Source organism: Orcinus orca, chromosome 20, assembly GCF_937001465.1.
Source record: "Orcinus orca chromosome 20, mOrcOrc1.1, whole genome shotgun sequence".
NCBI classification, from domain to species: Eukaryota; Metazoa; Chordata; class Mammalia; order Artiodactyla; family Delphinidae; genus Orcinus; species Orcinus orca.
Window position 1 is genome coordinate 52,161,980 of NC_064578.1, and position 27,278 is coordinate 52,189,257.

The following is a 27,278-nucleotide window of genomic DNA, read 5'->3' on the forward strand; positions in this document are numbered from 1 at the left end:
AAGTGCTGCGTAGAACGGGGGAGGCCCAATGGTGGAGAATCAGGCGGGTAGGAGTCTGTGGGCTGGGAATCGAACGGAAGGAGGGGATTGGACGCTGGGATTCTAAGGGGGCGGGAACTGAGCGCGGGGATTGGAAGGGGGCGGGGATAGAAGATTGGAAGGGGGCGGGGTTAAAACCTGGGACTTGAATACCCGGCGAGGCACCCGTTAGACAGAAATCCGGGTTCCTGGATGTTGGATAGTTGGAGGCGGACAGGTGCTCCGGAGGCCCATCGACCAAGTCTTGGACTCACAGTCACTGGGATTGGGTATATGCAAGTGGGAGGCTTGAGTCCGGCGCTCTAAATCGGGGGTCGGGGGGGTGTACTCGGGCTTGGTCTCCAGGATCCGATCGGCGGACCCCTGACTCAGCGTGGTAAGTGCCAGACTGGAGGGGCCCGAGCTCCTGCGGGGGCTGGAGGATTGTGTCTTGGGTTGGGAGTGCGGGCCTCTCCATCACTTGTCCTCGACGCTCGCCTCTGCTCTCAGCCTCAGCATCCCTGCCCGCGAGGCATGCGCAGTAGGGTGCTTCCCCCCCCGCATCCCCTTCAGCCCGGGGGCGGGGGGAGGGGACGCTGGGCTACCCCAGAGCGTATGAATTTATAGAGAACCCCCACCCAAATCCCTCCTCACTCCCACCCCCCAGCCCCAGCCTTGGAATGGGAAGCGGAAATGGAGTGGACAATGCCAACGTCCGGCAGGTGTTCGTTTCAAATGGGTTTAGGACTAATGTTTTTCCCGAGATCCCGCAACTCACCCTGGACCGGTTTCCCGCCCCGAACCCCGAATCTTGAAAGGCCCTTGCGGGGGGGGGCACTGTCCCCGCACCATGTTCTCAGAATAGCCGCAAAAGGGCTATTATCCCGCAAATTATCCCTCCTGCCTTTCTGTGTGTTCACAGAGGTCCCCAACTGAAGTCCTCCCGATACCGGAGTCTTCGGCCAGGACCCTCAAGACCCCTCAGGTGGTTAGGGAAGGGTGAGCTGGCGTCCTATGTCCCTGGGTCTGCGGAGAAGGGGCTGGGGGTCTGGAGAATGACCCTCTGTCCTCCTCCCAGGGCTGTAGCGTGACATGGCTGAAGCGCACCAGGCCGTGGGCTTCCGACCCTCGCTGACTTCGGACGCGGGAGAAGTGGAGCTCAGTGCCCCGATGTTGCAGGAGATCTACCTCTCCGGACTGCGCTCTTGGAAAAGGCATCTGTCCCGTTTCTGGGTGAGGAGGGCTGCGGCTTGGTTTCCTTCCGGGAATCCAGTTACCTGCTTCCGGGATGCCTGAGGCTCCCTTCCGGCATCCTGGTGGTCCCACTTCTGGGATCCTGTCACCCCTTCTGGGAATTTTGGTGTCTCTTCAGGACCCCTTAAAGCCATTTCCGGGTTCTCTATGGCTCACTTCCGGGATCCTCAACCTCACCTACTGGGAACTGCCCTTTACCTCTTGTACCCACTTCCTGGAAGCCCTTCCCACTCTCCCCACACCCACAAACACAACTTTCACTCCACTTTCTAGAACTCAGTCCCCTTACCGTTCCCTTTCATCTCTACCTCTAAACGAGGTGCTTCCGATTCCAGAACCCCATGGCTTGATCAACATCTTGGGTAGCCCACACCCCAATCCTGAAGGCCTCCCTTTGCCATAGTCCTTACCCACTGGGTCTGAGAGGCCCCTCCTTGCCCCTGCTGTGAACCTCCAGTACCCTCTCCAATATGTGGCACACCCTCCCTACCGTTCTGAGATGTGAACCTCCACTGTCTGTATCGTCTAGTTACCCATCACCACAAACCCTGCTGCCCCAGCTCTGGAAAAGACAAACTCCTTGCCCTAGAATGCCCACATCTACCCAGGGCCCACCCAGGTCAGCCCGAGACTCCCTGGTTCTAGAACTCTGGCACCATCTACGTATGGAGTCTCCCTGCTGGTCACACCCTCTTTCTGTGAACACAGGTCTTGAACACCTATGGGGTCTGCCAGGACTGAGTTTGAATCCTGGCTCTGCCACTGACTAGCTGTGTGGCCTTGGGCAAGCGCGTTGCTCTGAGACTCAGGTTCCCCACGTGTGAAACAGGAGTGATGGTAGCACCTCCCTCACAGGACAGTTTTGAGTTCATGTAAGCACTGAGCCAGGTGCTTGGCCCGTGGCAAGTGCTGAGTAAGTGTTAGCTTTAGATTATAATATTGTTCGTCATTTACCGAAAATCTGTGGAGCATCTGTTAAGGGCCTGGCACTGTTTGGAGCACTGGGGACACGGCAGGGAGCAAGACGGACAGATCTGCCCTCCTGGAGCTCTTGATCAAGCTGGAGGAGAAGGCAATAAAGAAGATAAACAAGCAAACCATAGAGTATTTTAGGTGGTGACGTGCTATGGAGGAAGGTAAAGCAGGCAGGGAAGAGGGAGCATGGAGGTGTTATAATAAAACCAGGGGGCAGCCCAGGAGGATCTCTGGAAGCCGAGACATTTGAGCAGGGTGGATCACACTTCTGTGGCCATATTGGCTGTTAAAATGGTTATTAAAATAGAGATGTATCTGCTCCAGTGAATAAATAGCCACTAACCCAAACTCCCAGAGAGACCCCGCCCCTGGGACCCCCTGCACCTCAGGCCAACCCAGCAGCTAAAATGTTAACCTGTGGTTAAATACACACATTTATATATATACACATAAATAGACATTTAAACTAAGATCTAATTATATACAGAAAAATGCACAGATTGTTTTTAAGTGTACAGTCCTTGAATTTTGTAATATCTTTGTAACCTGTATAATACCTGTGTAACCAACTCCCCATCAAGACAGCACTGCCATCATTCTAGGATGTTCCTTCGAGCTCCTTTCCAGCCAGCACTCCCTACCTCACCCTCACTGCGAGGCAACCACTGTTCTGATTTCTATGCTTATAGACAGATTTGGACTGGTGTTGCTGTGTCGAATATTTTGACTGTCACCCCTGTATCTGAGTCACCTCTGAAGCTCTTTTCTGACTCATGTCACCTGTTGCAAATGGCCCCCACCAGATCCTCATATTAGTATTAATTGATAATTGTAATAATGACAACTCTTGCCTTTCTGTCACATAGCTGCCTCTCTCCCTGATGGTCACGTGGAGCTCTCACATCCTTCCTCTCCAGTCTGGGACCCCAGGAACCACCCTGAAGCCGTAGCTCCTGGAACTTGGTCCCAAGATGGGGGCTGTGCCATCAGCAATGCCAGAGCTGTAATTCCATAGACTCATTGCTAAACCTTTCTTTTCTTTTTTAAAAATTTATTTATTTTATTTATTTATTTTTGGTTGCGTTGGGTCTTTGTTGTTGCGTGCGGGCTTTCTCTAGTTGCGGTGAGCAGGGGCTACTCTTCATTGCAGTGCATGGGCTTATTTTGGTGGCTTTTCTTGTTGCGGAGCACGGGCTCTAGGCATGCGGGCTTCAGTAGTTGTGGCACGCAGGCTCAGTAGTTGTGGCGCACGGTCTTAGTTGCTCTGCGGCATGTGGGATCTTCCTGGACCAGGGCTCGAACCCGTGCCCCCTGCATTGGCAGGCGGATTCTTAACCACTGCCCCACCAGGGAAGCCCTAAACCTTACTTTCTTCACTTAAAAAATGGGAACCTTGACAGTCCCTGCCTCAAGGGATTGTTGTAAGCATTAGTTGTCTTAGCAGAAGGCCTGGCTCACAGAAGTGACCACTCCAGCATCGCGATTTTTGTCTTACATGCCACATAGGTGCTGTGTAGCCTCCACCATGTTAGTAACTTCTCTGAGCTTCTGCTTTCTCATTTCTAAAATCAAACTAGGTAGTAATGTGTCTCAGGCTCAGTACCAACCAAGCCCTCTGACTCTGTTGCTCATCTGGTCCTCATCAGGGCTTTTTGTTTTTGGCTGTGCCGCGCGGCTCGTGGGGTCTTAGTTCCCCAACCAGGGATCGAACCCGCGCTCCCTGCAGTGGAAGCATGGAGTCTTAACCTCTGGACTGCCAGGGAAGTCCCATTAGGGCCTTCTAAGGTAAGCCTATCATTAGTCCCATTTTACGGAAGCCCAGAGAGGTGCTTTCACTTTTCCCAGGTCACACAGCTGCTAAGATGCAGAAGTAGAGGCAGAGCTAGAATTAGCAGTCTGGCTCTGGAGTCCATGCTGAGGCCCCACCATCCTGGGGTGCTTTTCTAGAATGGATCTCAATATCTATGCCAAAAGAGCTGTTGTGAATTATGTGCAGTGGGTCACTTGGGCCAAGCATATGGCACGGCATCCGGCACTTAGTGGGTGGTTCATTGGCGGGAGATTTGAGTGTCATCTGAAATCATTTCCAAATGAATATGAAATTCTGAGATACGGCAGACTTCAGAGTTCGGTACCTTGTGGTTCATCCTGGTGCATTAGGGTCACAAGGCATCCCGGATGGTTTAAGTGATTGACAGTGGACCCTGGAGCCAGGGAACCTGGGTTCAAATCCTACCTCCACCACTTCCTGGCCATGTGGCCTTCGAGGAGTTCTTCAAACTTCCTATCTCCTCAGTTTCCTCACCCGTATGATGAAGATAATAATAATTTCTATCTTACTGAGTGGCAGGGGAACGAGATAATTTAATGACGCTCCTTGTACTTGGGAAGTGCTATGGAGACATTTCCTGTTATTAGGATGCCCCTGTTCTATTGCAATACAGAGCCCTAGATAGAAGAACTGAAAATTTCTTTTAAAAAGAAAATTAAACAACAAAAATAACCACATTTGCCAGTAACCTTTTCCTGCCAAGCCAAAGGGAGACTGCCAAGTAACTACATCTCCAGTGAGAAGTAGCTTAGCAACAGAGGGGATCATCATAATAATTACTGAGCACCTACAGTGTGCCTGGCTATGAGCTATGCAATTTACCATTCTGCTCCCCCCACCCCGAGCCCTCTGCTTTGTTTTTCTCCATAGCACCTCTCGTCATCCGACCCACTTCACTAAAGCCTTTACTTATGTAGGTATTGTCTCTATCCCCCATGAGAGCAGGAATCTTGCTGTCTTGTCACTGTTGTTGGACTGCAGTAAGCATTTGTGGAATATTTCCTCATCCAGCCCTTGTGACAGCCCTATGAGCCAAGTACTGGGATTGTTCCTATTCTACAGATGAGGAAACTGAGACAGAGAGGTAAAGTCACTTGCTTGCGGTCACTCTACTAGATAGTGACAGAGCAGAGATCTGAACGCAGAGGGTGGGGACTCCAGAGCCCAAGGTCTAAACCATGATCTCTGAGGCCTTCTTGGTTATTAAAATGTGGCAAGAGGAGAGGGAGTGGTTTCTTGAGCCCCGGTGGTGATACCAAAACCAACAGCAGCTCTTATCCCGGCTTAACCATGCTCTCTGTGTGACTTTGAACCTACGTGTTTTCTTTTGTAAAAAGAGAACATCTTAGTACCTACTTCACGGGGTTGTTGGGAGTTAATTAAAGAGTTAAGCCTTGCAAATGGCACCTGGCATGTAGTAAGTGCTCATTAAATGTTAGTCAACTCTTGGGGCTTCCCTGGTGGCGCAGTGGTTAAGGATCCGCCTGCCAATGCAGGGGACATGGGTTCGAGCCCTGGTCCGGGAAGATCCCACATGCCGTGGAGCAACTAAGCCCGTGAGCCACAACTACTGAGTCTGCGCTCTAGAGCCCACGAGCCACAACTACTGAGCCCACGTGCCACAGCTACTGAAGCCCGCGCGCCTAGAGCCCGTGCTCCTCAGCAAGAGAAGCCACCACAATGAGAAGCCCGCGCACCACAACGAAGAGTAGCCCCTGCTCGCCGCAACTAGAGAAAGCCCGCAGGCAGCAACAAAGACCCAACGCAGCCCAAAATAAATAAATAAATAAATAAAAATTTAAAAGGAAATGTTTGTCAACTCTAGCATGCTCCCCTGGGAGTCTGATTAGTTACCCAACACTTTGATTCATTCCTCAGTCATCCCATGGCCAGCTCCTAAGCTCTGGACCCTGCTGTATAGGGGATACCAGTTTGCTTTTTTGACAGTTTCACCTTCGGGGTCCTGCCTGGGAGTAACCTCTCCTCCAAGAAGCCCTCCCTGACCCCTTCAGGCTGAGCAACCTGCCCTATCCTATCGCCATTAGTACTCACTTCATTCTGGTCTGACCTCCCTGGGGGCAAGACCCAGATGTGTCTGTTCCCCACGGCGTCTGGTACACCCAGCTCAGTGCTGAATCAACATCTAAGAATGGTGCTGAGCAGATGGGATAATTGATTGAATAGGTGCCCTTTCCTCTCCGCAGAACGATTTTCTCACAGGTGTGTTCCCTGCTAGCCCCCTCAGCTGGCTGTTCCTCTTCAGTGCAATCCAGCTTGCCTGGTTCCTCCAGCTGGATCCTTCCTTAGGACTGATGGAGAAAATCAAAGAGTTGCTGCCAGACTGGTGAGGTCTCCCACTTCAGCCCAGTAACCTCCTAATCCCTTTCCCTCCACCCAGTAAGTTTCTCTATCAGCATGTATGCCCCTTAAAGAAAAGTAACCCTTGAGACTTACTTGGGGTCAGATAAATAAAGGTACAGACTCAAGTAAAAGGAGGTGATTTCCTCTCTTGTCTCTGTACATTTTCCATCCTGGCTGCTTCTTGCTAAAGGGGATGGTGGCAAAGTAGACAATATCCAGTTATGGTTATATATACTAATGGAAGTATGAACTCTGCTAATCTACAGTTGTGTAGTCTTGGGCAAGAGACTTCACCATTCTTGGTGTCAGGGTCTTCACCTGTAATGTGGGAATAATAATAATTGCTTCTTAGGGTGGTTGGAGTAATTAAACAAAATCATGCATGTGGAATATTCAGTACATTACTAGGAGGTTATTAAATAGGAGTGGTTGAATTACTATAGTTGTTGGGGAAGGTTTGGAAACCAGATGTGGGTGAAGTGGCAGGTTCTAACTCTTGGATTAGTCCTCCTGGGGAAGAAGGTTCAAACTTTGTGCAGACGGCCTCAAAGGGCAGATCCAGGATCAGACATAGAAATTTCTAGGAAGGCTAGATTTACCCACAGAGGGGAAGTGGCTTGCCCCGAGTCCTCCAGGTGGGATTTGCTCACAGCCTGTCTGATTGCAACTTTGCAAACATATTGATTTACTGTATCTTTAGACCAGCATTTCCTGAACTTGAGTTTGTATTGAAGTCACCTGGAAGGCTTGTTACAACACTGATCGCTAGCCTGAACGCCAAGAGATGATCATGGGGCCCAGAAATTTGCATTTCTAACAAGCTCCCAGGTGGTCCTGATGCTGCTGGTCCACGGGCCACACATTGAGAACCACTGCCTTACAGTGTAATTTGATCTGGTATATTTCACTAGAAATACCAGCTCTTATTTATTAAGCACCTGCCAATTTCCATGGGAAGTGATTTTAGAAGCTTGGTGTCTCCGCAGTCCTGGGAGGAGATGGTGGGTGTACCGAGAAAAAATCACACCTAGCACTTCACAAATGAGGAAACTGGACTTTTTCTGACCAACTCTAATGCTACAGGATATTCCTCCAACAGCTAAAAGATCAGAGTCAGAGTGTTAGGAACGGCAGGCGCTGGGTGGGGCTGGAGGCGAGGGGTGTTCTGAGGCCAGGAGACCCAGGCCTATACTCTTTTTCTCTACCCCCCCCACCCCAGGGGTGGACAGCATCACAGGCTTCGGGGGGTCCTGGCGGCCGCGCTGTTTGCTTCGTGTCTGTGGGGAGCTCTGATCTTCACGCTTCATGTGGCCCTGAGGCTACTTCTGTCCTACCACGGCTGGCTCCTCCAACCCCACGGAGCCACGTCCTCACGCACAAAGACCTGGCTGGTATGCGAGGGGCAGAGCCCTGCTCAAACTCTCTCTGCCCCATTCTCTCTGTGGGTTGCCACCCCGCTACCCCCAACACCTGGCTGCCGGGCTGCAGTGAGGAGTTTAATGAACCACTAATTTTCCGCCAGGCCCTGGTTCGCATCTTCTCCGGCCGCCACCCAATGCTCTTCAGTTACCAACGCTCCCTGCCGCGTCAGCCTGTGCCCTCCGTGCAGGACACCGTGCGCAAGGTGGGCCAGGTACCCGGGGATGGGGCGGGAGGCTGCTGAGCAGTGGGGTGTGACCTGCCGTCTTCCCCTCCTTGCCCCTCAGTATCTGGAGTCTGTCCGACCCGTCCTCTCCGACGAGGACTTCGACTGGACCGCGGCCCTAGCACGGGAATTCCTGAGGCTGCAGGCGTCACTGCTGCAGTGGTACCTTCAGCTCAAGTCCTGGTGGGCGTCCAATTATGTGAGTACAGCATCCTGTAGGCAAAGGTTCTGAGCCGGCCCTCCTAACCCTGCCAGTTTTTCGCCCCGCCCACAACCCCCAGGCCCAGCGGAGATTGGAGCTTCACTCCAGACATGAGAACATTCTGAGCCCCGCCCCCACGCTCCAATATTTTAAACCCAGCCCCAGATGGATCCAATATTCTGAGCTCCTCCCTCCTCTCCCATATTCTGGAACCCGTCCATCCTGTGCCAACATTTTTGAGCCCCGTCCCCCCGTGCTCCCGCATTCTGAGCCCGGCTCTTCAATAATCTAAGCTCCGCCTCCAGGGTCCGCCCACATCCAGAGCTCCGCCCCCAACCCTCCAATATTTAAACCAGAATTCCGGGCCCCTTCCAACATTTCAGCCCCTCCTCTGGCCTGCCGAGTCTGTAAGCCCCGCCCCCAGTTCTTGTTTCCTCTCCCCTGTCTGGGCAAAGACGCCAAACGGGCTTCTACTATGATTTCAGGAGCTAGAGCCCTAGAACGCACTCTGAGTTGAGATCCTTGGGAAACCGAGGCATAGAACCAGTAAGCGAGTCACCCTGTAAGCGGCTTCCAGGCCTCCCATTCCGTAGGAAGCCACAAATATCTGTCAGGCAGCATGTGATGAGGTGGAGGTAGGAAGAAGAGACAGATGTATCACTTTTTTAGATTTCACATATAAGTGATACCATATAATATTTGTCTTTCTTTGACTTACTTCACTTAGTATGATAATCTCTAAGTCCATCCATGTTGTGCAAATGGCAATATTTCATTCTTTTTATGCAAGCCTTAGTGGGTTTTTTTTCATAAATTTATTTATTTTTGGCTGCTTTGGTTCTTTGTTGCTGTGCACGGCTTTCTCTAGTTGCGGCCAGCAGGGGCTACTCTTCGTTGAGGTGCGCGGGCTTCTCACTGCGGTGGTTTCTCCTGTTGTGGAGCACGGGCTCTAGGCGCGCAGGCTTCAGTAGTTGTGTCATGCAGGCTCAGTAGTTGTGGCTCGCAGGCTGTAGAACGCAGGCTCAGTAGTTGTGGCGCACGGGCCCAGTTGCTCGGTGGTATGTGGGATCTTTCCAGACCAGGGCTCGAACCCGTGTCCCCTCCATTGGCAGGAGGATTCTTAACAACTGTGCCACCAAGGAAGCCCAACAAGCCTTAGTTTTAAGGGTTTTTTTTTTTCCCTTCATGCTCTTGGACCAGATTCTGCTCTTAAAAAATATATATATATACACATATAAATAATATAGCAATTATATAATATATAAATTATATAAATATGTGTTGTTTATTATATATAAATATTGTATATACACACCATATTATATATATTTCATTGTACCTCTAAGGCACTGCCAGTTATAACATATACCATTATCTTATGGACAACTAAGGGAAAATAAAGTCTAACACAGTGCTTTCTTATCACTTATTATATAGGTCGATCCTCATTATTCATGCATTCTGTATTTGCAGATTTGCTGACTTGCTAAAATGTATTTGTAACCCCAAATCAGTATTCATGGCACTTTCATAGTCATTCACGGACATGCGCAGGATGGCAAAAATTTTGGCTTGCCCGCCGTGCACGTTCCCAGCTGAGATGGAACAGGGCTGGAAGGAACCTGACCCTGATTTCCCCTTGGAACAATGGCTCAGTGTTCGCTAATCAGCGTTCACTGCCACTTTACAGGACATAACGACCGCGAGTAATAAGAATCAACTGTATACGTTAAAACAGCTCAGACTTACTTAGACATAGATTTGTATCAACTATCACTCCCAAGCAAGCTCAGAAAAACGGAAATGTAAATTGTAATAAATTGGCTTAAGCATCCCTAAGACTTTCACGCTCAGAATCCATCTCTTCTCAATTGCTTTTTGACTCAGACTTGTCCGTATCTTCCTACTTTCTGCACAGCTTCATCCTCTGTGTTGTCAGGAACACAGTAAGAACCTTGACAATGTAGCATTTCCTGAAAGATCCTATGATGTACCTAAAGCCATTGGTGCAGTGCACTAAAGTGGCCTTTATTAAACCAGATAAATTTTTGCTTTGCTTTGGAGATTTTCTTTTTTCTTTCTTTTTTTTTTTTTTGCTTTGGAGATTTTCTGATTCATCGCCACCTCCCCAACGCCCCTACCGCCCCACCCCTCCCCGACCTCCCATCCCAACAGTTGGGTTCCTGGAAGTTAAAATCTTGCTCCACAATGATCTCTAGGATTTTCTTCTGAGTCATAGACTTTAGCAAGCTTTGATGCTGGTGAGGCTTTCCTTTGAAAAAAATGGTACATGATATGCATATAATGTTACAAATTATTTATTTATTTATTTTTGGCCAGGCCACAGGGGCATGCAGGATCTTAGTTCCCCACCAGGGATTGAACCCATGCCCCCTGCAGTGGAAGTGCAGAGTCCTAACCACTGGACAGCCAGGGAATTCCACAATATTATACATATAGTATTGTAAAATACACAAATCTTACATGTACAGCTTAATGAAGTTTTATGTATGCATATAACCAGATAACCCCTGGCTAGGTCAATATATCGAACTTTTCTACCGTTCGCTGGAAACTTATGGATTTTTCCAGAAGATGTTGCACATTTCCGGGGAATGACAACTACATCCTGCCTAGTCTAAGTGTAAGGAAGTGTAGGATGCCATGAACGTTAAGACGCAAGCAAACATGTATGTCTTCATAGATTCTACGCGATTCTATGACATAGAAGAAAGAAAAACATCTAGAAAACATTCAAGTCCTCTCTGACTACCTCCCTTTAATTCTTGTTTCTCCCACCATTGCCTGTGAGAAACACTTTGCTCAGAGTCTTTTCTGAGTGTATATATACATATATTTATACCCAGGGAGATATATACATATATTTAAGTATATAATTTTTATTTATAACATATAATTTTAAAGTATTTAGTAATATGTTATATATCATAACACATTAATATTTAATATATATAAAACAAATATCATATATAATTTTAATTGTGATTAAAATATACATAATATATTGGGCTTCCCTGGTGGCGCAGTGGTTGAGAGTCCACCTGCCAATGCAGGGGTCAGGGGTTCGTGCCCCGGTCTGGGAAGATCCCACATGCCGCAGAGCAACTAGGCCCGTGAGCCATGGCCGCTGAGCCTGCGCGTCCGGAGCCTGTGCTCCGCAACGGGAGAGGCCACAACAGTGAGTGGCCCATGTACCGCAAAAAAAATAAAATAAAATATACATAATATAAAATTTGTCACTGTAACCATTTTTCAGTGTACAATTCAGTGGTACTAAGTACAGTCACAGTGTTGTGTAACCATCACTACTATCTCTCTCTAGAACTTTTTCATCATCCCAAACAGAAACTCTGTGTCCACTAAGCAAAATCTCCCTATTCTCACTTCCCCAAAGCCCCAGGTAACCTCTGTTCTACTTTGTCTCTCTGAATTGGCTTATTTTAGATTCTTCATAGAAATGGAATCATACACTATTTGTCCTTTTGTGCCTGAGTCATTTCACTTAGCATAGTGTTTTCATTGTAGCCCCGAAGACTTAGAACTTCATTCCTTTTTATATTAACATTCCATCATATGGATAGACCACATTTTGGTTGTCTACTCATCCAGTTGGTGAACAGGTTGGGCCTTAGTAGTATTTTTTTAAATAAAATGGGATAGTTTCATATATCTTGTTGTGTGCCTAGCCTTTTTCACTCTGCAGCCTGTCTTGGTGCTCATTCTCTGTCAGTAATGTAGATGTAACTTTTTAAAAAATTAATTAATTTATTTATTTTTGGCTGCGTTGGGTCTTCGTTGCTGCACACGGGCTTTCTCTAGTTGCTGTGAGCGGGGGCTACTCTTTGTTGCGGTGCGCGGGCTTCTCATTGCGGTGGCTTCTCTTGTTGCAGAGCATGGGCTCTAGGCGCGTGTGCTTCAGTAGTTGTGGCACGCGGGCTCAGTAGTTGTGGCTCACAGGCTCTAGAGTGGAGGCTCAGTAGTTGTGGCGCACGGGTTCAGTTGCTCCACGGCATGTGGGATCTTCCCGGACCAGGGCTCGAACCCGTGTCCGCTGCATTGGCAGGCGGATTCTTAACCACTGCGCCACCAGGGAAGCCCAGATGTAACTTATTTTTAACAGCTGTGAAGTGTTCCATAACACGAGGGTTACATGGTTTAGCTAACTGATCCCCCATCGATGGACTTCTAGGTTATTGCTAGTTATTGATCTTGATGCCTCCTTCATTGAGCTCCACCCTCCCTATTTGACATAGAAAAGTCTTGGGGGGCTCCCCTCCCCCACTCACCCCCCGTACCTTGACCCCAGCCACCGCATCTTTGTGTCTCTCTGCCCCACTCCTAGGTCAGTGACTGGTGGGAAGAATTTGTGTACCTGCGCTCCCGGAACTCACTGATGGTGAATAGCAACTATTATATGATGGTGAGAAGGGGAGAAGGAGGTTAGGCACCGGGCCGGGGATGGGGTTCATAGTTCCTGGGGTCTAGGGTTGGGGTGTCTGGGTAGAATGTGGGGTTTAGGGTCAGTGACCTCAATCACAATCTGGATTTCACCATCCTGCCTCTGTTGGGATCAAGACCTGTGTTTGGGGTCAGTGCCCCCATCAGAGGCAAACCTGACCCCAGGCGTTTTGCTATCCCCTGGACCGGCCCGCAGGACTTCCTGTATGTCACGCCCACTCCCGTGCAGGCCGCCCGTGCCGGGAACGCGGTCCACGCCCTCCTCCTGTACCGCCACCGCCTGAACCGACAGGAGATCCTGCCGGTAAGAGAGCTGCCCCCGCGGGCTGGGGACAGAGGCTGTGGTCCTGAGACCATGAGGCCACATGGGTCCTGGGAAGCAGTTCATGGGCCCATGACCTCCTGCAGACTTTGCTGATGGGAATGCGGCCCTTGTGCTCTGCCCAGTATGAGAAGATATTCAACACCACGCGAATTCCCGGGGTCCACAAAGGTGAGCCCCCTCTCCCCTCCTCACTGATAGAGGCAGAACAGTGTAGTGGCTAAGAGCACGCTCTCTGGAGCTAGCCTGCCTGGGTTCAAATACCAACTCTGTAACTCCCAAGCTGTGTGACCTTGGGCAAATTATTACCCTCTCTGAGCTTCAGTTTCCTCTTCTCTAAAATGGGGTAATAAGGGTACCTAGGGTGGTGAGGATTAAAGGAGTGTGTCAGACAGTGCAAGCCACTTGGTAAAGTGCCTAATAAAGGTCGTTATTCTTTTTTTGGGGGGGGTTATATCTGCTTTACAATGTTGTGTTAGTTTCTACTGTACAATAAAGTGAATCAGCTATATGTATACATATATCCCCTTCCTCTTGGACCCCCGCCCCCATCCCACCCATCTAGGTCATCACAGAGCACGTTATTCTTATAATGTATCACCCCTAGACCACATCCGCCACCTCCGTGACAGCAGACACGTGGCCGTCTTCCACCAGGGCCGATTCTTCCGCGTGGGGACCCACACCCAAAGCGGCCTGCTTTCCCCACGGGCCCTGGAGCAGCAGTTCCAGCGAATCCTGGACGACCCCTCTCCTGCCTGCCCCCACGAGGAGCATCTGGCGGCCTTGACCGCTGCTCCAAGGTGAGGGTCACAGATCTGGGGGCCCGGAGGCCCAGCCAGCATCTTGAGGTTGAAGGCTGGGTGGAGGCTGGGCAGGGTAGACAGTCAGCCGGAACTCAGGCACTCCCCCGACAGGGACATGTGGGCCCAGGTGCGGAGGTCCCTGAAGACCCAGGCCCAGGAGGCCCTGGAGGCCGTCGAAGGGGCTGCTTTCTTTGTATCACTCGACTCTGAGCCCGCGGGGCTCACCAGGGAGGACCCCGCAGCTTCCTTAGACGCCTACGCCCACGCCCTGCTGGCCGGTAGGGGCCACGACCGGTGAGTCAGCCTGGGGATTTGAACCCCACCCCACTTGTGACCCCAGACCCAATGCATTGAGACCTGGGGACCTCTGAAGCAGATAACCGCTAGACCTGGGACCCCAGATCCAGAACCACAGATCTAAGGACCACCAAACCCCTGACCTGGACCCTCAGACCTTGAGAAACTCTAGACCTGGGACTCCAGACTCAGAATCTCAGACCCAGTGACCCCAGATATGAGGATTAACAAATGCCAAACCTGGGACCCCTAGACCCAGAGACCTGCAGCTAGACCCCAAGCCTGGGGACCTCAGACTCAGAACTGCAAACTGTGGAATCCTCAGACCTTAATGCAGGCACCCCAAACCCAGGACCTCACACCTGGGACCCCGCCTACGTAGAGATCCTCAGACAACTTCCTTGATGCCCACCAGGCACCACTCTGAGTTCTGAGGCTCCTGGGAGAGTCCGCCTAAGCTCTCAGCATCCGTAAACCCTGAACTTTTTTTATTACATTCTTTCAAAAGCCCTGAACTCTCCAAACCTGAGACACATCTCAGAGACCATCAGTACCTCCACCTTCTTAGAGCTCCCCATACCAGGACCCCAGCCCTGATTCCTAGATCTCCCCACGGAAACCCCCTGAGTTCTCACAGAGAGCCCCCCGACGTCCCTCCTGGCCTCTTTGGTGAATACTCTGAACTCTCCCCCCGCAGCTGGTTTGACAAATCCTTCTCCTTAATCGTCTTCTCCAACGGGAAGTTGGGCCTCAGCGTGGAGCACTCGTGGGCTGACTGCCCCATCTCAGGACACATGTGGGAGGTATGGCAGCTGGCCGGCCCCACCCTGCGGGCTGCCCCCCCCACCCCCCGCCCATCTCCAAAGACCTTCTTCTCCAGCGCCTTAAGGTCAGAGGAAAAACGGAGGCTCAGAGAGAGGCAGAGACCAGACCAGGGTCGCCCCGCAGCAAAAAAGGGTGTCTGGGATTATGACCTTTCTTTCTCTCTCTCTCTCTCTATTTTTTTTTTGTGATACGCGGGCCTCTCACTGTTGTGGCCTCTCCCGTTGCGGAGCACAGGCTCCGGACGCGCAGGCTCAGCGGCCACAGGTCACGGGCCCAGCCGCTCCACGGCATGTGGGATCTTCCCGGACCGGGGCACGAACCCGTGTCCCCTGCATCGGCAGGCGGATTCTCAACCACTGCGCCACCAGGGAAGCCCTCTCTCTCCTTTTTTTTTTGGGCCGTGCCACAAGGCTTGTGGGATCTGAGTTCCGCAATCAGGGATCGAACCCAGGCCCCAGCAGTGAAAGCGCCAAGTCCTAACCACTGGACCACCAGGGAAGTCCCTATGACCTTTCTTTGATGAATGGGCATGTGGGGCTCAGAGAAGGGAAGTGATTTGCCCAGAGTCACAGAGCGAGAATAAGAATCCAGAATGCTCTGAGACCAGAGTGTGACCAACCGTATCATACTCGCACTGGGACAGACCTATCTCCCAGCTCTGGTTTGCTGTGTGACCTTCAGCAAGTTACTCCCCTCCTCTGAGCCTCAGTTTCTGCTTCATCAGGTGAAAAGGTTGGATTTTCTTTTATCTTTAAGCTCCACTCCAGTCCTGAGAACCTTAGCATCTCTCTTTTCTCTGTTTCACTTAGTACCTAAATCATAAGGGGTGGTGTCTGCACCCCACCAGTTTCCCAGTCTTCCGTGGTGCTGCATGAGGGGTTAGCTGGGATCCAGGGTGCGGATTAGGCATGTATGAGGGGAAGGGAGGTTGCTTCCAGATCTTGAGAGCAGCCCCAGGTAAGCACTGAGTCTTCTGTGCCTGTTTATTGTTTATAAAATGGGAATCTGCCTTTGATTATATTGGTAAATGACACTCTCAATTCAATTTAACCTCAGACCCTCAAGACACTGCCTGTCATCTGTCATCTCTGCATATTGACTTTGAACAAAGAGATGTCACATAGAGTAAGATAAAGAGAAATGGAAACTCTAAGGCATAAAGTGAGAGGTTCTTCTCATTTAATTCTAATGTCAAAATGGGGATCTTAATCCCTTCTTTCTAGGGAGAAATTAAGTGGGAGGCTGGCCCATAGTAGGTGCCCCATCAGGACTGATTTAAAACATTTACCCACCAGCAGGGCCTGGGTACCACTCAATCAGAAGGAATGCTGAGCCCTAGAAGCCCATGCTGTGCCCAGCTTTCTCTCTCCTGCCCTAGGATCATGGCGGGGGTTGTCTTGGGAGGGCTGGGGCAGCCACTGGTGGCTCTTTATCCGCCTGTCAGAAGTACAAGGGCAGTAAGCACCGAGTATTAGTATTAGCCTTGCTCTCAATGAGTATGACCCCAAGAACCCACCTGTGACCATCAGACGTTTCTGTTTCTCAAGGATTGTCCCTGACCCCCTTAAGAAGGGACTTAAGAAAAGAGGTCCCTGGTTAGATGTCCCTTGGTCCAGAGGGAGGAAGGGACTCTGACTGCTTCCGTTTGTACACAGTTCACTCTGGCCACAGAATGCTTTCAGCTGGGCTACGCGGCAGATGGTCACTGCAAGGGGCACCCTGACCTCTCACTGCCCCAGCCCCAGCGGCTGCACTGGGACCTTCCAGACAAGGTTAGGCCTGGTTTCTAGGCCTCTCTTGCAAGTCCCCAAATTCCTGGCTTTGACCCTAACCTCATCCCCACTGCAATCTCAACGGAAAAATCAACCCCATCCCTAACCCAACACCAAACCCACACCCCATCCCCCCAGAGCCCCAACTTCAAACCCCAACCCTATCTTCAGTCTAACCCCACCCCAACCACAACCCCAAATGCAAACCCACCCCTTACGAACCCTCTTCCCACCACCCAGCCCCATGCTCAACCCCAATCCCATCTCCATCCCCGATGTCAATTTAGTTCTATCCCCACTCAAACCCAACTTCATCTCCACACCAAACTCATCTCCATCCCCAACTCCATCGCTATTCTTAAATTCAATTCCATCTCCAACCCTAACCCCATCCTCAACCCTAGCCCCATCCCATACCCAACACTAACCCCATCCTCACCCCTAACCCCATCCCATACCCAACCCTAACTCATATCCCATCCTATACCCAGTTCCAACCCCATCCCCAGCTCCAATTCAGTCCTCATTTTCAACCCCATTCCCCATCCTATCCCTATCCCCAACCCCAATCCTATCCTGACCTTCACTGCCAGCCCCATCTTTAGCCCTTCAGCTCCATTCCCTTCTTTGTCCCCTTTTCCATATTCCACCCCAACCTCACTCCATTCCCCTCACTTCCAGCCCCATTCCCAGCTCTGACCTACCCCTATCTGTAACCCCTGGCCATTCCTCCCTCCTCCTCTGGCAGATCCATCTATCCATCTCTCTAGCCCTGAGGGGAGCCAAGACCTTGTCTGGAAACATCGACTGCCACGTCTTCCCCTTCTCCCACTTCGGCAAGAGCTTCATCAAGCGCTGGCATCTCTCTTCAGACAGCTTCGTCCAGATGGCCTTGCAGCTGGCCTACTTTCGGGTCAGTTGGGTTCCCGACCCCCACCCCCTCTCAGGACCTCAGTTCACCTGGGCCCCCAAGACCCGCTGCATTGACCCCTTTAATGACTTCTTGGTTATTGCCATGGTGAGTCCGCCATCTTGATTTCTCTCTCCCAGTCACATGTCCATGGGTAGGAGGAGCTGGAGGTCCAGACAGAGGGGGTCAAGTCCGTGAAGACTTCCTGGGCCTAGCTGACAGGCTCCTCTCCTCCTTGTCCCCAGGACAGGGGTCAATTCTGCCTGACTTATGAGTCGACCATGACTCGCTTGTTCCTGGAAGGGCGGACAGAGACGGTGCGTTCTTGCACGAGGGAGGCCTGCAACTTTGTGAGAGCCATGGAGGACAAAGAGAAGACAGTGGGTGTGGGCCTCGTTTGAGGCTTCAGTCATTTCCACATACTCATTCATACATTTACAAACTTTTAAGGAGCACCTTCTCAGGTCCAAGCTCCGTGATGGGACAGGGGAGGAACCAAGCCTGGTCTCTGACCTCAAGGAGCTCACTGATGGGGGGAGACAGAGGTAGTTCAGCACAGTGTGATACATGCTTTAATGGAGGTCACACAGAGGGCACTGGGGGAGCACCCAAGAGGGAGCCCTGGTTCCACAATGTAGGTCTCTTTATTTAACCTCTGTGTGACCTTGTGCCTTTCATTTGTACCATTCTTCATGTTCCCTATATAACCTCTCTGCTCAGAACCCCCCAGGCACCTCTGTTCCCTCTCCCCCCAACTTACGAAGTATTGTGGTTCAATGGAAGGAGTTTGGGCCCTAGAGTCAGACAGCCCTGGGAATCCACCTGATTCTGCCTTGCTGTGTGACCCTGGGCAAATGACTTCCCCTCTCTGTGCCTGTTTCCCTTCTGCAAAATAGAGTTGATATCTCTGCCTTGCAGGGATATTGCAAGCTAGGTTGAGGCCGGGGGTGTGACAGGCCTCAGCAGTAAGCCCACTTCCTGTCTTTCCATGACCTGTGACCTCCCCGGGGACCCCAGGACCCACAGTGCCTCGCCCTGTTCCGCTTGGCGGTAGACAAGCACCAAGCTCTGCTGAAGGCAGCGATGAGTGGACAGGGGGTCGACCGCCACCTCTTTGCTCTCTACATCGTCTCCCAATTCCTCCACCTGCAGTCTCCCTTCCTGGACCAGGTTGGGGTGCAGGGAAAGGGTTAAAGAGGGAAGTGGCAAACCACTGGAGAAGGGAGGCACTTCCGGGAAAGGAGGGTGATGTTGGAAAATGGAGGTATCAACAGAGGAGAGAGTTAGGGAGACCCGGGAAAGAAAGGGAGAGAGCAGAGAGGGAAAAGGGGCCAGGAAAGAGGGGCGTGGTTATGGAAAGAAACGCGAGGGGCGTGGCCAGAGAGGAGAGGGGCGGGGTCACGGCTTGAAAGGGAGAGGGGCGTAGTTGGGGGAGGGGGGACAAGGAGAGAGGGCGGGTTCTGGGAGAAGGAAAGAGGGGTGTGGTCAAAAGGGAGAAGAGCAGAGGGGTGACGTCAGGAAGCGGAGGGGCAGAACGGCACAGATTTAAGGGAAATAGGCAGTTCAGCCAAGGCGGCGCGGACTTGCCGGTCAGTTTGTCTTTATTGCACACGTGACCGACTTGTGTCCCTCAGGTTCACTCGGAGCAGTGGCAGCTGGCCACCAGCCAGATTCCTGTTCAGCAAATCCACCTGTTCGACGTCCACAGTTACCCCGACTGTGTTTCCTCTGGTGGTGGATTCGGGCCTGTGAGTGGACCTGGGCCCTGAGGGAGGGAGGAGGGGGCTGGGCATCCGCACTCCTACCTAGTGGGGGGTGGGGAGGGGGACCAGGGGCTATGTTGTTGCCCTCACTCTGTCCCTGTCAAGGCTGATGACCATGGTTATGGTGTTTCCTACATCTTCACGGGGGATGATGTGATCACCTTCCACATCTCCAGCAAAAAATCAAGCACAAGAACGGTGAGACTAACCCACCCCCGCCCCTTCCTCCCTCAGGACTCCCACTTCCCTGCTCTCCTAGGAGCGCAGACTCCCATCTCCCGACCATCCCATGATCCAGGAGTCCTAATACCCAAACCCCTCACCCCTCAGACCCAGGAACGGGGACCCCAGACCTCTTGTTTCTCAGCCCCTGGGAGCTCCTCTCCCAGCTTCTCCTGGACGTGACACATCTCTCCTTCCAGGACTCCCACCGGCTGGGGCAGCACATCGAGGATGCATTGTTGGACGTGGCCGCCCTTTTCCAGGAGGGGCAGCGTCTTAAGCGCAGAGGGTTAGGGGAGGATGACTCGGGGCACAGCCGTGACTCTCTCCCCTGCCATACCAGGGGCTCCAGGGCACCCACGACAGCCACTAACTTTTGACACCTTCCAGAGGGGAGCTGGTCTCACCAGGAACTAGGGGGAAGGTCTCTATGGCTGCGCTGGTGCAGGACAGAAGCAGCCTGTTTGGGTTTGGGAATCCCACATCCGGTCTAATAAAGATGTGTGCGCTGGGGATGTGGTGTCTGCCGTGCTCTCGAGCTGGGCAGGGATGGGAGAGGTGAGGGTCAGGGTAGAGGAGGAGAAAAGTTCCCATCCATCTCCAGGCCCCACCATGAATTCCCGGTTACAATCACCACATCAGATATAACCCCCAACACCTGCGCAAGTTACTGCATTTCCAGCTCTAGTCGCACCAAACCCAACCATTCGAAGCCCATCCCAGTCAAACAGCCCCACGAGCTCTCATGAGCTCAGTTGGAACACCAACTGCCCACCCTAAACTTTTTTTTTTTTTAATATTTTCTTGGCCAGGCTGCAGGGCATGTGGGTGCTTACTTCCCCGACCAGGGATCGAACCTGCGCCCCTTGCATTGGAAGTGCAGAGTCTTAACCACTAGACTACCAGGGAAGTCCCTGCCCACCCTAAACTTAAAGGTTGACATCTCCTAAATGAATCCCCCAGGATTCTTATTACTTCTAGAGGCTGCCCACATTCCTAGGTTATGACCCCATCTTCCATCTTCACAGCTAGCATTGCTGCATCCCTCTGTGGCTTTCTCCTCTAGTCATACCTCCTGTGACTGACTCCTGCCATCATCTTCTAAGGACCCTTGTGGTCCTTAGGGCCCTTGTAGTTAGACTGAGCCCACCCAGATAATCCAGGATTAGCTCCTAATCTTAAAACCAACTGATTAGCAACCTTAATTCCATCTGCGACCTAATTCCCCTTTGCCATGTAGCGTAACACATGCACAGGGTCCAGGGACTAGGAGATGGGCATCTTTGGGGGAACCATTGTTCTGCATACCACAGGGGCATAGATGAAACCAGACTGGCCACGAGTTGATAAGTAGTGAAACTAGGGGAAAGGTCATTGGGATGGGGATGGTTCATCATATTATCTTACTTTTCTTTTGTCATTTTAAAAAACTGACGGTATAGTTGATTTACAATGTTCGTTAGAGATTGTCCTACTTTTGTAGATGCCTAAAAATTCCATGACAAAGGGTTAAATGAGGGGGCTTCCTGGCGGTCCAGTGGTTAAGACGCCGCACTTCCACTTCAGGGAGCACGGGTTCAATCCCTGGTTGGGGAACTAAGATGCCACATGCTGTGCTGGGCGGTGGGGGGGGGGGCAAAAAAAAGTTAAATTCAAGGTTATTGAGCTTGAAAAAACAAAGAATTAAATGAGTGAAAATACTGCTCAGCTTTTTCCCTCCCTTGCTGATTATAAAGAACACCTCCCCACTCCAGCCTGTCCAATATAGTCATAAGCGGGGGCAGTCATAAGCGGGCGGGGGTGGTGGTGAATGTCACGGGGGTCTGACCCACCTGCTTATGCAGCTTATTTGTGTCTTCCGGTCCTGCTAATGCCTGATCTAGGATCCACCTCCCGATGGATCGCTGTTGTATCCGCCCACCCTGAAATACTTGGGGGTTCCAACAGAATAAACTCACGATGGGCCATGCTGGCTGCATGTCATGTGATAGCCTGTGTTCTGATCCTACATCTCTGTCGGCTCAGTCGCACACCAGGAGTTCCTCTGGAACGTGGTGCATGGCCTTGCTTCGCAACCCTGGGGTCGACACTGTGCTTTCTCTGTCGGGAGAATCCTTGGCAGAAACCGTGTGTGACATCTTTGCCAATCTACAGATATTTCTGGGTCCCATGACCCAATCGGCAGGGCTGCTTGCATTGCAGCTTGTACCTACTGCAGGTCTTTTCCTGGCCTGGGAGTCACTCAAAGCTAGAAGTCTTCCGTGTCCCCCCAAAAATGGATCAGAGCAGTATTTCCCAGTGTAGAATATGCTTCCTCCAGAACCTGAAGATGCCTGAGCCCGTAGGATGAAGAGCGTGGACTTCTTTCTTAGTGGTAAGATGCAGTATTTGTCCTTCCCTTTCCAGTAGGTACTGCCCACTCCTCAGATGCCTGGGCTCCTAAAACCTTCACTGATGTGATAGGTCCCTGAAACTTTGTAAAGTTTATTTCCCATCCCCTGGACAGCATGTGTCTTATCAATACCTCTAATGCACTTCCTGCTTCTTGTTTATCCAGTCTGATTAACGTGATATTGTTGATAGGATGAACTAATGCGGTGTCTTGAGGAACGTTTAAGCCAGCACTGTGCGCCACACATGTAATTAAAATTTGTTAACATCTCGTAAACTTGGCTTGGAGGACAATAACGTGAAGATGTCCATACTATCCAAAGCGATCTACAGATTTGATGCAATTCCTATCAAAATCCAGTGACTTTTTTAATCAAAATAGAAAAATCCAACCTAAAATTCATATGGAATCTCAAGGGACACTGAATAGTGAAAACAATCTTGAAAAAGAGGAACAAAGTTTGAGATCTCACACTTCCAGATTTCAAAAGTTATTATAAATCTACAGTAATCAAAACAGTGTGGTACTGGCATAAATAAAGGCAGACATACGGAACAATGGAATAGAGTAGAGAGCCCAGAAATAAACCCTGGTATGAAAGGTTGCCATGACCGTTCAGTGGGGGAAAGGACAGTCTTTTCAACAAATGGTATCAGGAAAACTGGATATCCATGTGCAAAAGAACAAAGTTGGAGCCTTATCTGATACCGTATACAAAAATGGACTCAAAATTAAAGACCTAAATGTAAGAGCTAAAACTTTTTTTTTTTTTTCTGCATAAAGCTCTTTATTTCCATTTGGTCCATGGCTGGGGAGAGGGCTCCAGTGTGGTTAACAAGCTGCCTACCGGCTTCAGAGAGGGGCTTCAGGCAGAAGCCCTGACACCAGAGGGGCTCCTCAAAGGCTGCTGGGATCTGCAGGCTCCTAGTCGTGCTTGAGGGTGAGCCTTTCAAAGAAATGCTCGCTCAGCCCAGCCTGGGGACCAGCCAGCTTGCGGAGGTCGATCAAGTGATCGCCCATCTTCTGGATGAATTTCACCTGCTCATCTAGGAAGTGGCTCTCCAGGAAGTCGCAGAGGTGGGGGTCTGCATGGGTAGAACCCAGGACATGCAGATCCACAAGGGCCTGGTTCAGGTTCTTCTCCGTGAACACAGCGGCTTCCACAGCGTCCTGGGTTTTACCCTACCACCAGGTCCTGTGTTTGACCCTACTCAGCTTGGGACAGCTTCTGCATGTCCTGGAAGAGGGCGCAGCCGCCATGCTGGTTTTGCATTTTCAAGAGACGCTCGGCGCCCTCGAGCTTCTCCTCGGCCAATTTGCAGAAAAAGTGGCCCACGCCCTCCAGAGTCAAATCCTCCCGGTGGAAAGAGAAGTCCTGCAGGAAGAGATGGCGGGAATAACGGTTAGCAGGAGGCGGGGCCAGGCATGCAGACTCCGCCTCTGACTATCCGACAGGACAAAGAAGGCCAGCGCGTGCGCAGAGGGCCGGAGGTGCGCAGCTGAGGGGAACTTGGGCTGGGGGCGTCCTGGGGACCCTCACCAGAGAGAGGTAGGTGTAGGAGGCCCGCAGATGCATGTTGACCAGGCGGTTGACGGCGGCCTCCACCTCGGTGGAATAATTCTGACGAATCTGGGAGCTCATGGTTGAGGAGTTAAGCCCAAAAAATGGTGTTGGCTGGTCCCATTGAGCGAGGATAGCTGAGTGGCTGATTCGAAGGTTGCGACTGGAAAAAAGGTTGGAGGCTGGTGGGAGGCTGGAGCAAAGGGGCGTCCCTGGGTCTGTTGAATTTAAACACTGTTGAAGCAAGAGACAGATCGGGACGGGGGGAGAGGGGCCGCAGAGCGCACTCTATTAAACTCTTGAAAGAAAACGGGAGGCAGGGACTTCCCTGGTGGAGCAGTGGTTAAGAATCCATCTGCCAGTGCAAGGTACAGGGGTTCGATGCCTGGTCCGGGAATATCCCACATGCTGTCGAGCAACTAAGCCCGTGCGCCACAACTACTGAAGCCCGCGCGCCTAGAGCCTGTGCTCTGCAACAAAGAGAAGCCATCGCAAGGAGAAGCCCGCGCACCGCAACGAAGAGTAAGCCCCGCTCGCCACAACTAGAGAAAGTCCGCGCACAGCAACGAAGACCCAACGCAACCAAATTAAAACAAAAAAAAAGGTTAAAATTGTAAACTTTATATTATGCGTATTTTGTCACAATTTATTTATTTGTATTTATTTGAAGTATCATTGATTTATAATATGTTAATTTCTGCTCTATATCAAAGTGACTCAGTTATACATATATACATTCTTTTTTTTTCCGTATTATGGTCTACTGGCTGAATATCAGCATGTCAATTTACTAATATTTTTTAAAATTGTATTTATTTTTGTCTGTGTTGGGTCTTTGTTGCTGTGCGGGCTTTCTCTAGTAGCAGCGAGCGGGAGATACTCTTCATTGCGGTGCACAGGCTTCCCATTGCCGTGGCTTCTCTTGTTGAGGAGCACAGGCCCTAGAGCGCTTGGGCTTCAGTAGTTGAGGCACGCGGGCTCTAGAAAGCAGGCTCAGTAGTTGTGGTGCACGGGCTTAGTTGCTCCACGACATGTGAGACCTTCCCAGACCAGGGATCAAACCCGTGTCCCCTGCATTGGAAGGTGGATTCTTAACCACTACACCACCAGGGAAGTCCCCACATATACATTCTTTTTTTTTTTTTTTTTTTTTTTTTTTTTGCTGTACGCGGGTCTCACTGTTGTGGCCTCTCCCGTTGTGGAGCACAGGCTCCGGACGCGCAGGCTCGGCGGCCATGGCTCACGGGCCCAGCCGCTCCGCGGTATGTGGGATCTTCTTGGAACGGGGCACGAACCCGTGTCCCCTGCATCGGCAGGCGGACTCTCAACCACTGCGCCACCAGGGAAGCCCCTGCATTCTTTTTCATATTCTTTTCCATTTTGGTTTGTCACAGGATATTGAATATAGGTCCCTGTGCTATACAGCAGGACCTTGTTTTTTATTCATCCTATATATAATAGTTTTCATCCGCTAATCCCAAGCTCCCAAATCTTCCCTCCGCTACCCGCCCCCCTTGGCAACCACAAGTCTGTTCTCTGTATCTGTGAGTCTGTTTTTGTTTCACAGTCATGTTGATTTGTGTTGTATTTTAGATTCCACATATAAGTGATATCATACGGTATTGGTCTTTCTCTTTCTGGCTTACTTCACTTAGTATGAAGTAAGGATGGACTCTAGGTCCATCCATGTTGCTGCAAATGGCATTATTTCATTCTTTTTTATGGCTGAGTAGTATTCCATTGTGTATATCTATGCCACATCTTCTTTATCCATTCATCTGTCGATGGACATTTAGGTTGTTTCCATGTCTTTTGCCACAGTCTTAAAAGTCAGCCATTGCATTTGCTCATGCCTGGGTCGAGTTGGACTCACTGGCCTTGCTGTGGTCATTGGACATTGGTCACTGCATCAGGCTGAAGTGTCAGCTGGGAAATGGGATGGCAGGACTCTCCCTCTCCATGGGGTCTGTTTCACGAGTTTCTCTCCAACAGGGCAGCCTGACTTGTTCTATGGCAGCCCAAGGGTCCCCAGGGCACAAAAATGGAGAAGCCAGGATTCCTTAAGCTTAGGTCTGGAACCATCCTAGCATCATTTCCACTGTATTCTTCTGGTTAAAGCACGTCACTAGGCCAGACTGAAAGGGAGGGACCTACAGAGGATATGAACACTAGGCTTTATGGCTCATTGAGCCTCTAATGAAACTGACTCCCCCAGCAGTTAAGTCTGTGTGCTCCTGCAGCCACTGCTGTGGGCTGGGGTGCGGGAGCTCCCTAGTTTCTGCTTTCATGATTGCAGGAGATAATAGCTACCCTGTAAGGGTGCTTTGGCAGCGCTGTTCTGAGAGACTTTCCCAGAGATGTAGCCCAGGGTCCTCTCCTCCAACCCTTCCTGACAGTTTCTGTCTTTATTTCCTTGTATTCAACCCATTCTGCTTAAAAGAACTAAGGTAGCTTCTGTTACCTTCCCTTGAATTTTGACTAACTTGTAAACATTGCCACCGAGGGCTTACTGCCAGGGGCAGGGGAGTATATTAGTTTCCTGGGACTTTTGTAGCAAAATACTACACACTGGGTGGCTTAAAGAGTAGGCCTTGATCGTCTCACAGTTCTGGAGGCCAGAAGTCCAAGGTCACGGTAGAGGCAAGGTTGGTTCCCTCCAGGGCCTGCGAGGGTGACTCTTTTCCAGGCTTCTCTCCTAGCTTCTGGTGGCTGTCTAGCAACTTCTGGTGTTCCTTGATTTGTAGAAACATCACCCCAATCTCTGCCTTTATGTCCACGTGGCGTTCTCCCTGTGTGTCTGTGTCCAAACTTGCCTTTTTATTATAAGGACACCAGTCATATTGGATTAAGGCCCATTCTCATTACCTCACTTTTTAAAAAAATTTTATTTATTTATTTTTGGCTGTGTTGGGCCTTCATTGCTGCACGCGAGCTTTCTCTAGTTGCGGCGAGCAGGGGCTACCCTTCGTTGCAGTTTGCGGGCTTCTCCTTGCAATGGCTTCTCTTGCTGTGGAGCACAGGCTGTAGGCGCGCGGGCTTCAGGAGCTGTGGCACGCAGGCTCAGGAGTTGTGGCTCGCGACTCTAGAGCACAGGCTCAGTAGTTGTGGTGCACCGGCTTAGCTGCTCCACGGCATGTGGGATCTTCCCAGACCAGGGATCGAACCCGTGTCCCCTGCATTGGCAGGCAGATTCTTAACCACTGCACCACCAGGGAAGTCCCTACCTGATTTTAACTTGATTACCTTGGTAAAGACTGTCTTCCCAGTCAGTCACATTCTGAGATACGGGGGTAGGGGCTAGGACACCAAAATATATTTTGGGGGGGACACAATTCAATTTATAACATGGAGTAACACTTTTCAGGGGAGAAGTTTGATGAGTTTCACAGATTTACCCCAGAGGGCTTATGCAAATAAAGTTCTTTTCAATTTTCTTCTATTTTTTCTAAGATCTATTTGGAATTTATTTTACAGTAATATATCAGAAAAGGATCTAAATTTTATATATTTTAAGCAATAACTCTGTGGTTTAATAAAAAGTATTTGGTCTTTGTCATTAATGCCTGGTGTAGGAGAGGGAAAAAAACACACCTCTTTTTCCTCTACCCTCTTATGTTCAGTGTATGGGGCAAATTAGACTGAT

At 50.6% G+C, this 27,278-nt stretch overlaps 2 protein-coding genes across 6 annotated transcripts; one reads left to right on the top strand and one right to left on the bottom strand.

The window, feature by feature from the left end:
* Window positions 1-171: 171 nt before the first annotated feature.
* CPT1C (carnitine palmitoyltransferase 1C) lies at window positions 172-20,195 on the top strand. Of its 5 annotated transcripts, XM_033417172.2 has the most exons (20): window positions 172-415; window positions 941-1,003; window positions 1,097-1,251; window positions 6,283-6,422; window positions 7,659-7,830; window positions 7,962-8,063; window positions 8,146-8,283; window positions 12,650-12,727; window positions 12,995-13,069; window positions 13,174-13,258; window positions 13,695-13,890; window positions 14,005-14,187; window positions 14,888-14,993; window positions 16,671-16,787; window positions 17,536-17,700; window positions 17,943-18,077; window positions 18,715-18,867; window positions 19,332-19,445; window positions 19,566-19,658; window positions 19,883-20,195. In XM_033417172.2, exons 3-20 carry the CDS (start codon window positions 1,111-1,113, stop codon window positions 20,060-20,062), a joined length of 2,373 nt encoding a protein of 790 aa, XP_033273063.1. In that variant the 5' UTR covers window positions 172-415; window positions 941-1,003; window positions 1,097-1,110; the 3' UTR covers window positions 20,063-20,195. The 5 variants fall into 5 exon arrangements, with proteins under 5 accessions (XP_033273063.1, XP_033273064.1, XP_033273065.1 ...); XM_033417173.2 differs by lacking the exon at window positions 17,943-18,077 and having other exon boundaries at window positions 12,962-13,069; XM_033417174.2 differs by lacking the exon at window positions 17,943-18,077.
* A 2,803-nt stretch (window positions 20,196-22,998) lies between these two features.
* LOC101278392 (ferritin light chain-like) lies at window positions 22,999-23,716 on the bottom strand. Its single transcript, XM_033417282.1, has 3 exons — window positions 23,615-23,716; window positions 23,291-23,449; window positions 22,999-23,244 (listed from the first exon to the last, which is right to left on the bottom strand). The coding sequence occupies exons 1-3, from the start codon at window positions 23,714-23,716 to the stop codon at window positions 22,999-23,001; spliced, it is 507 nt and encodes a 168-aa protein (XP_033273173.1).
* Window positions 23,717-27,278: the final 3,562 nt, after the last annotated feature.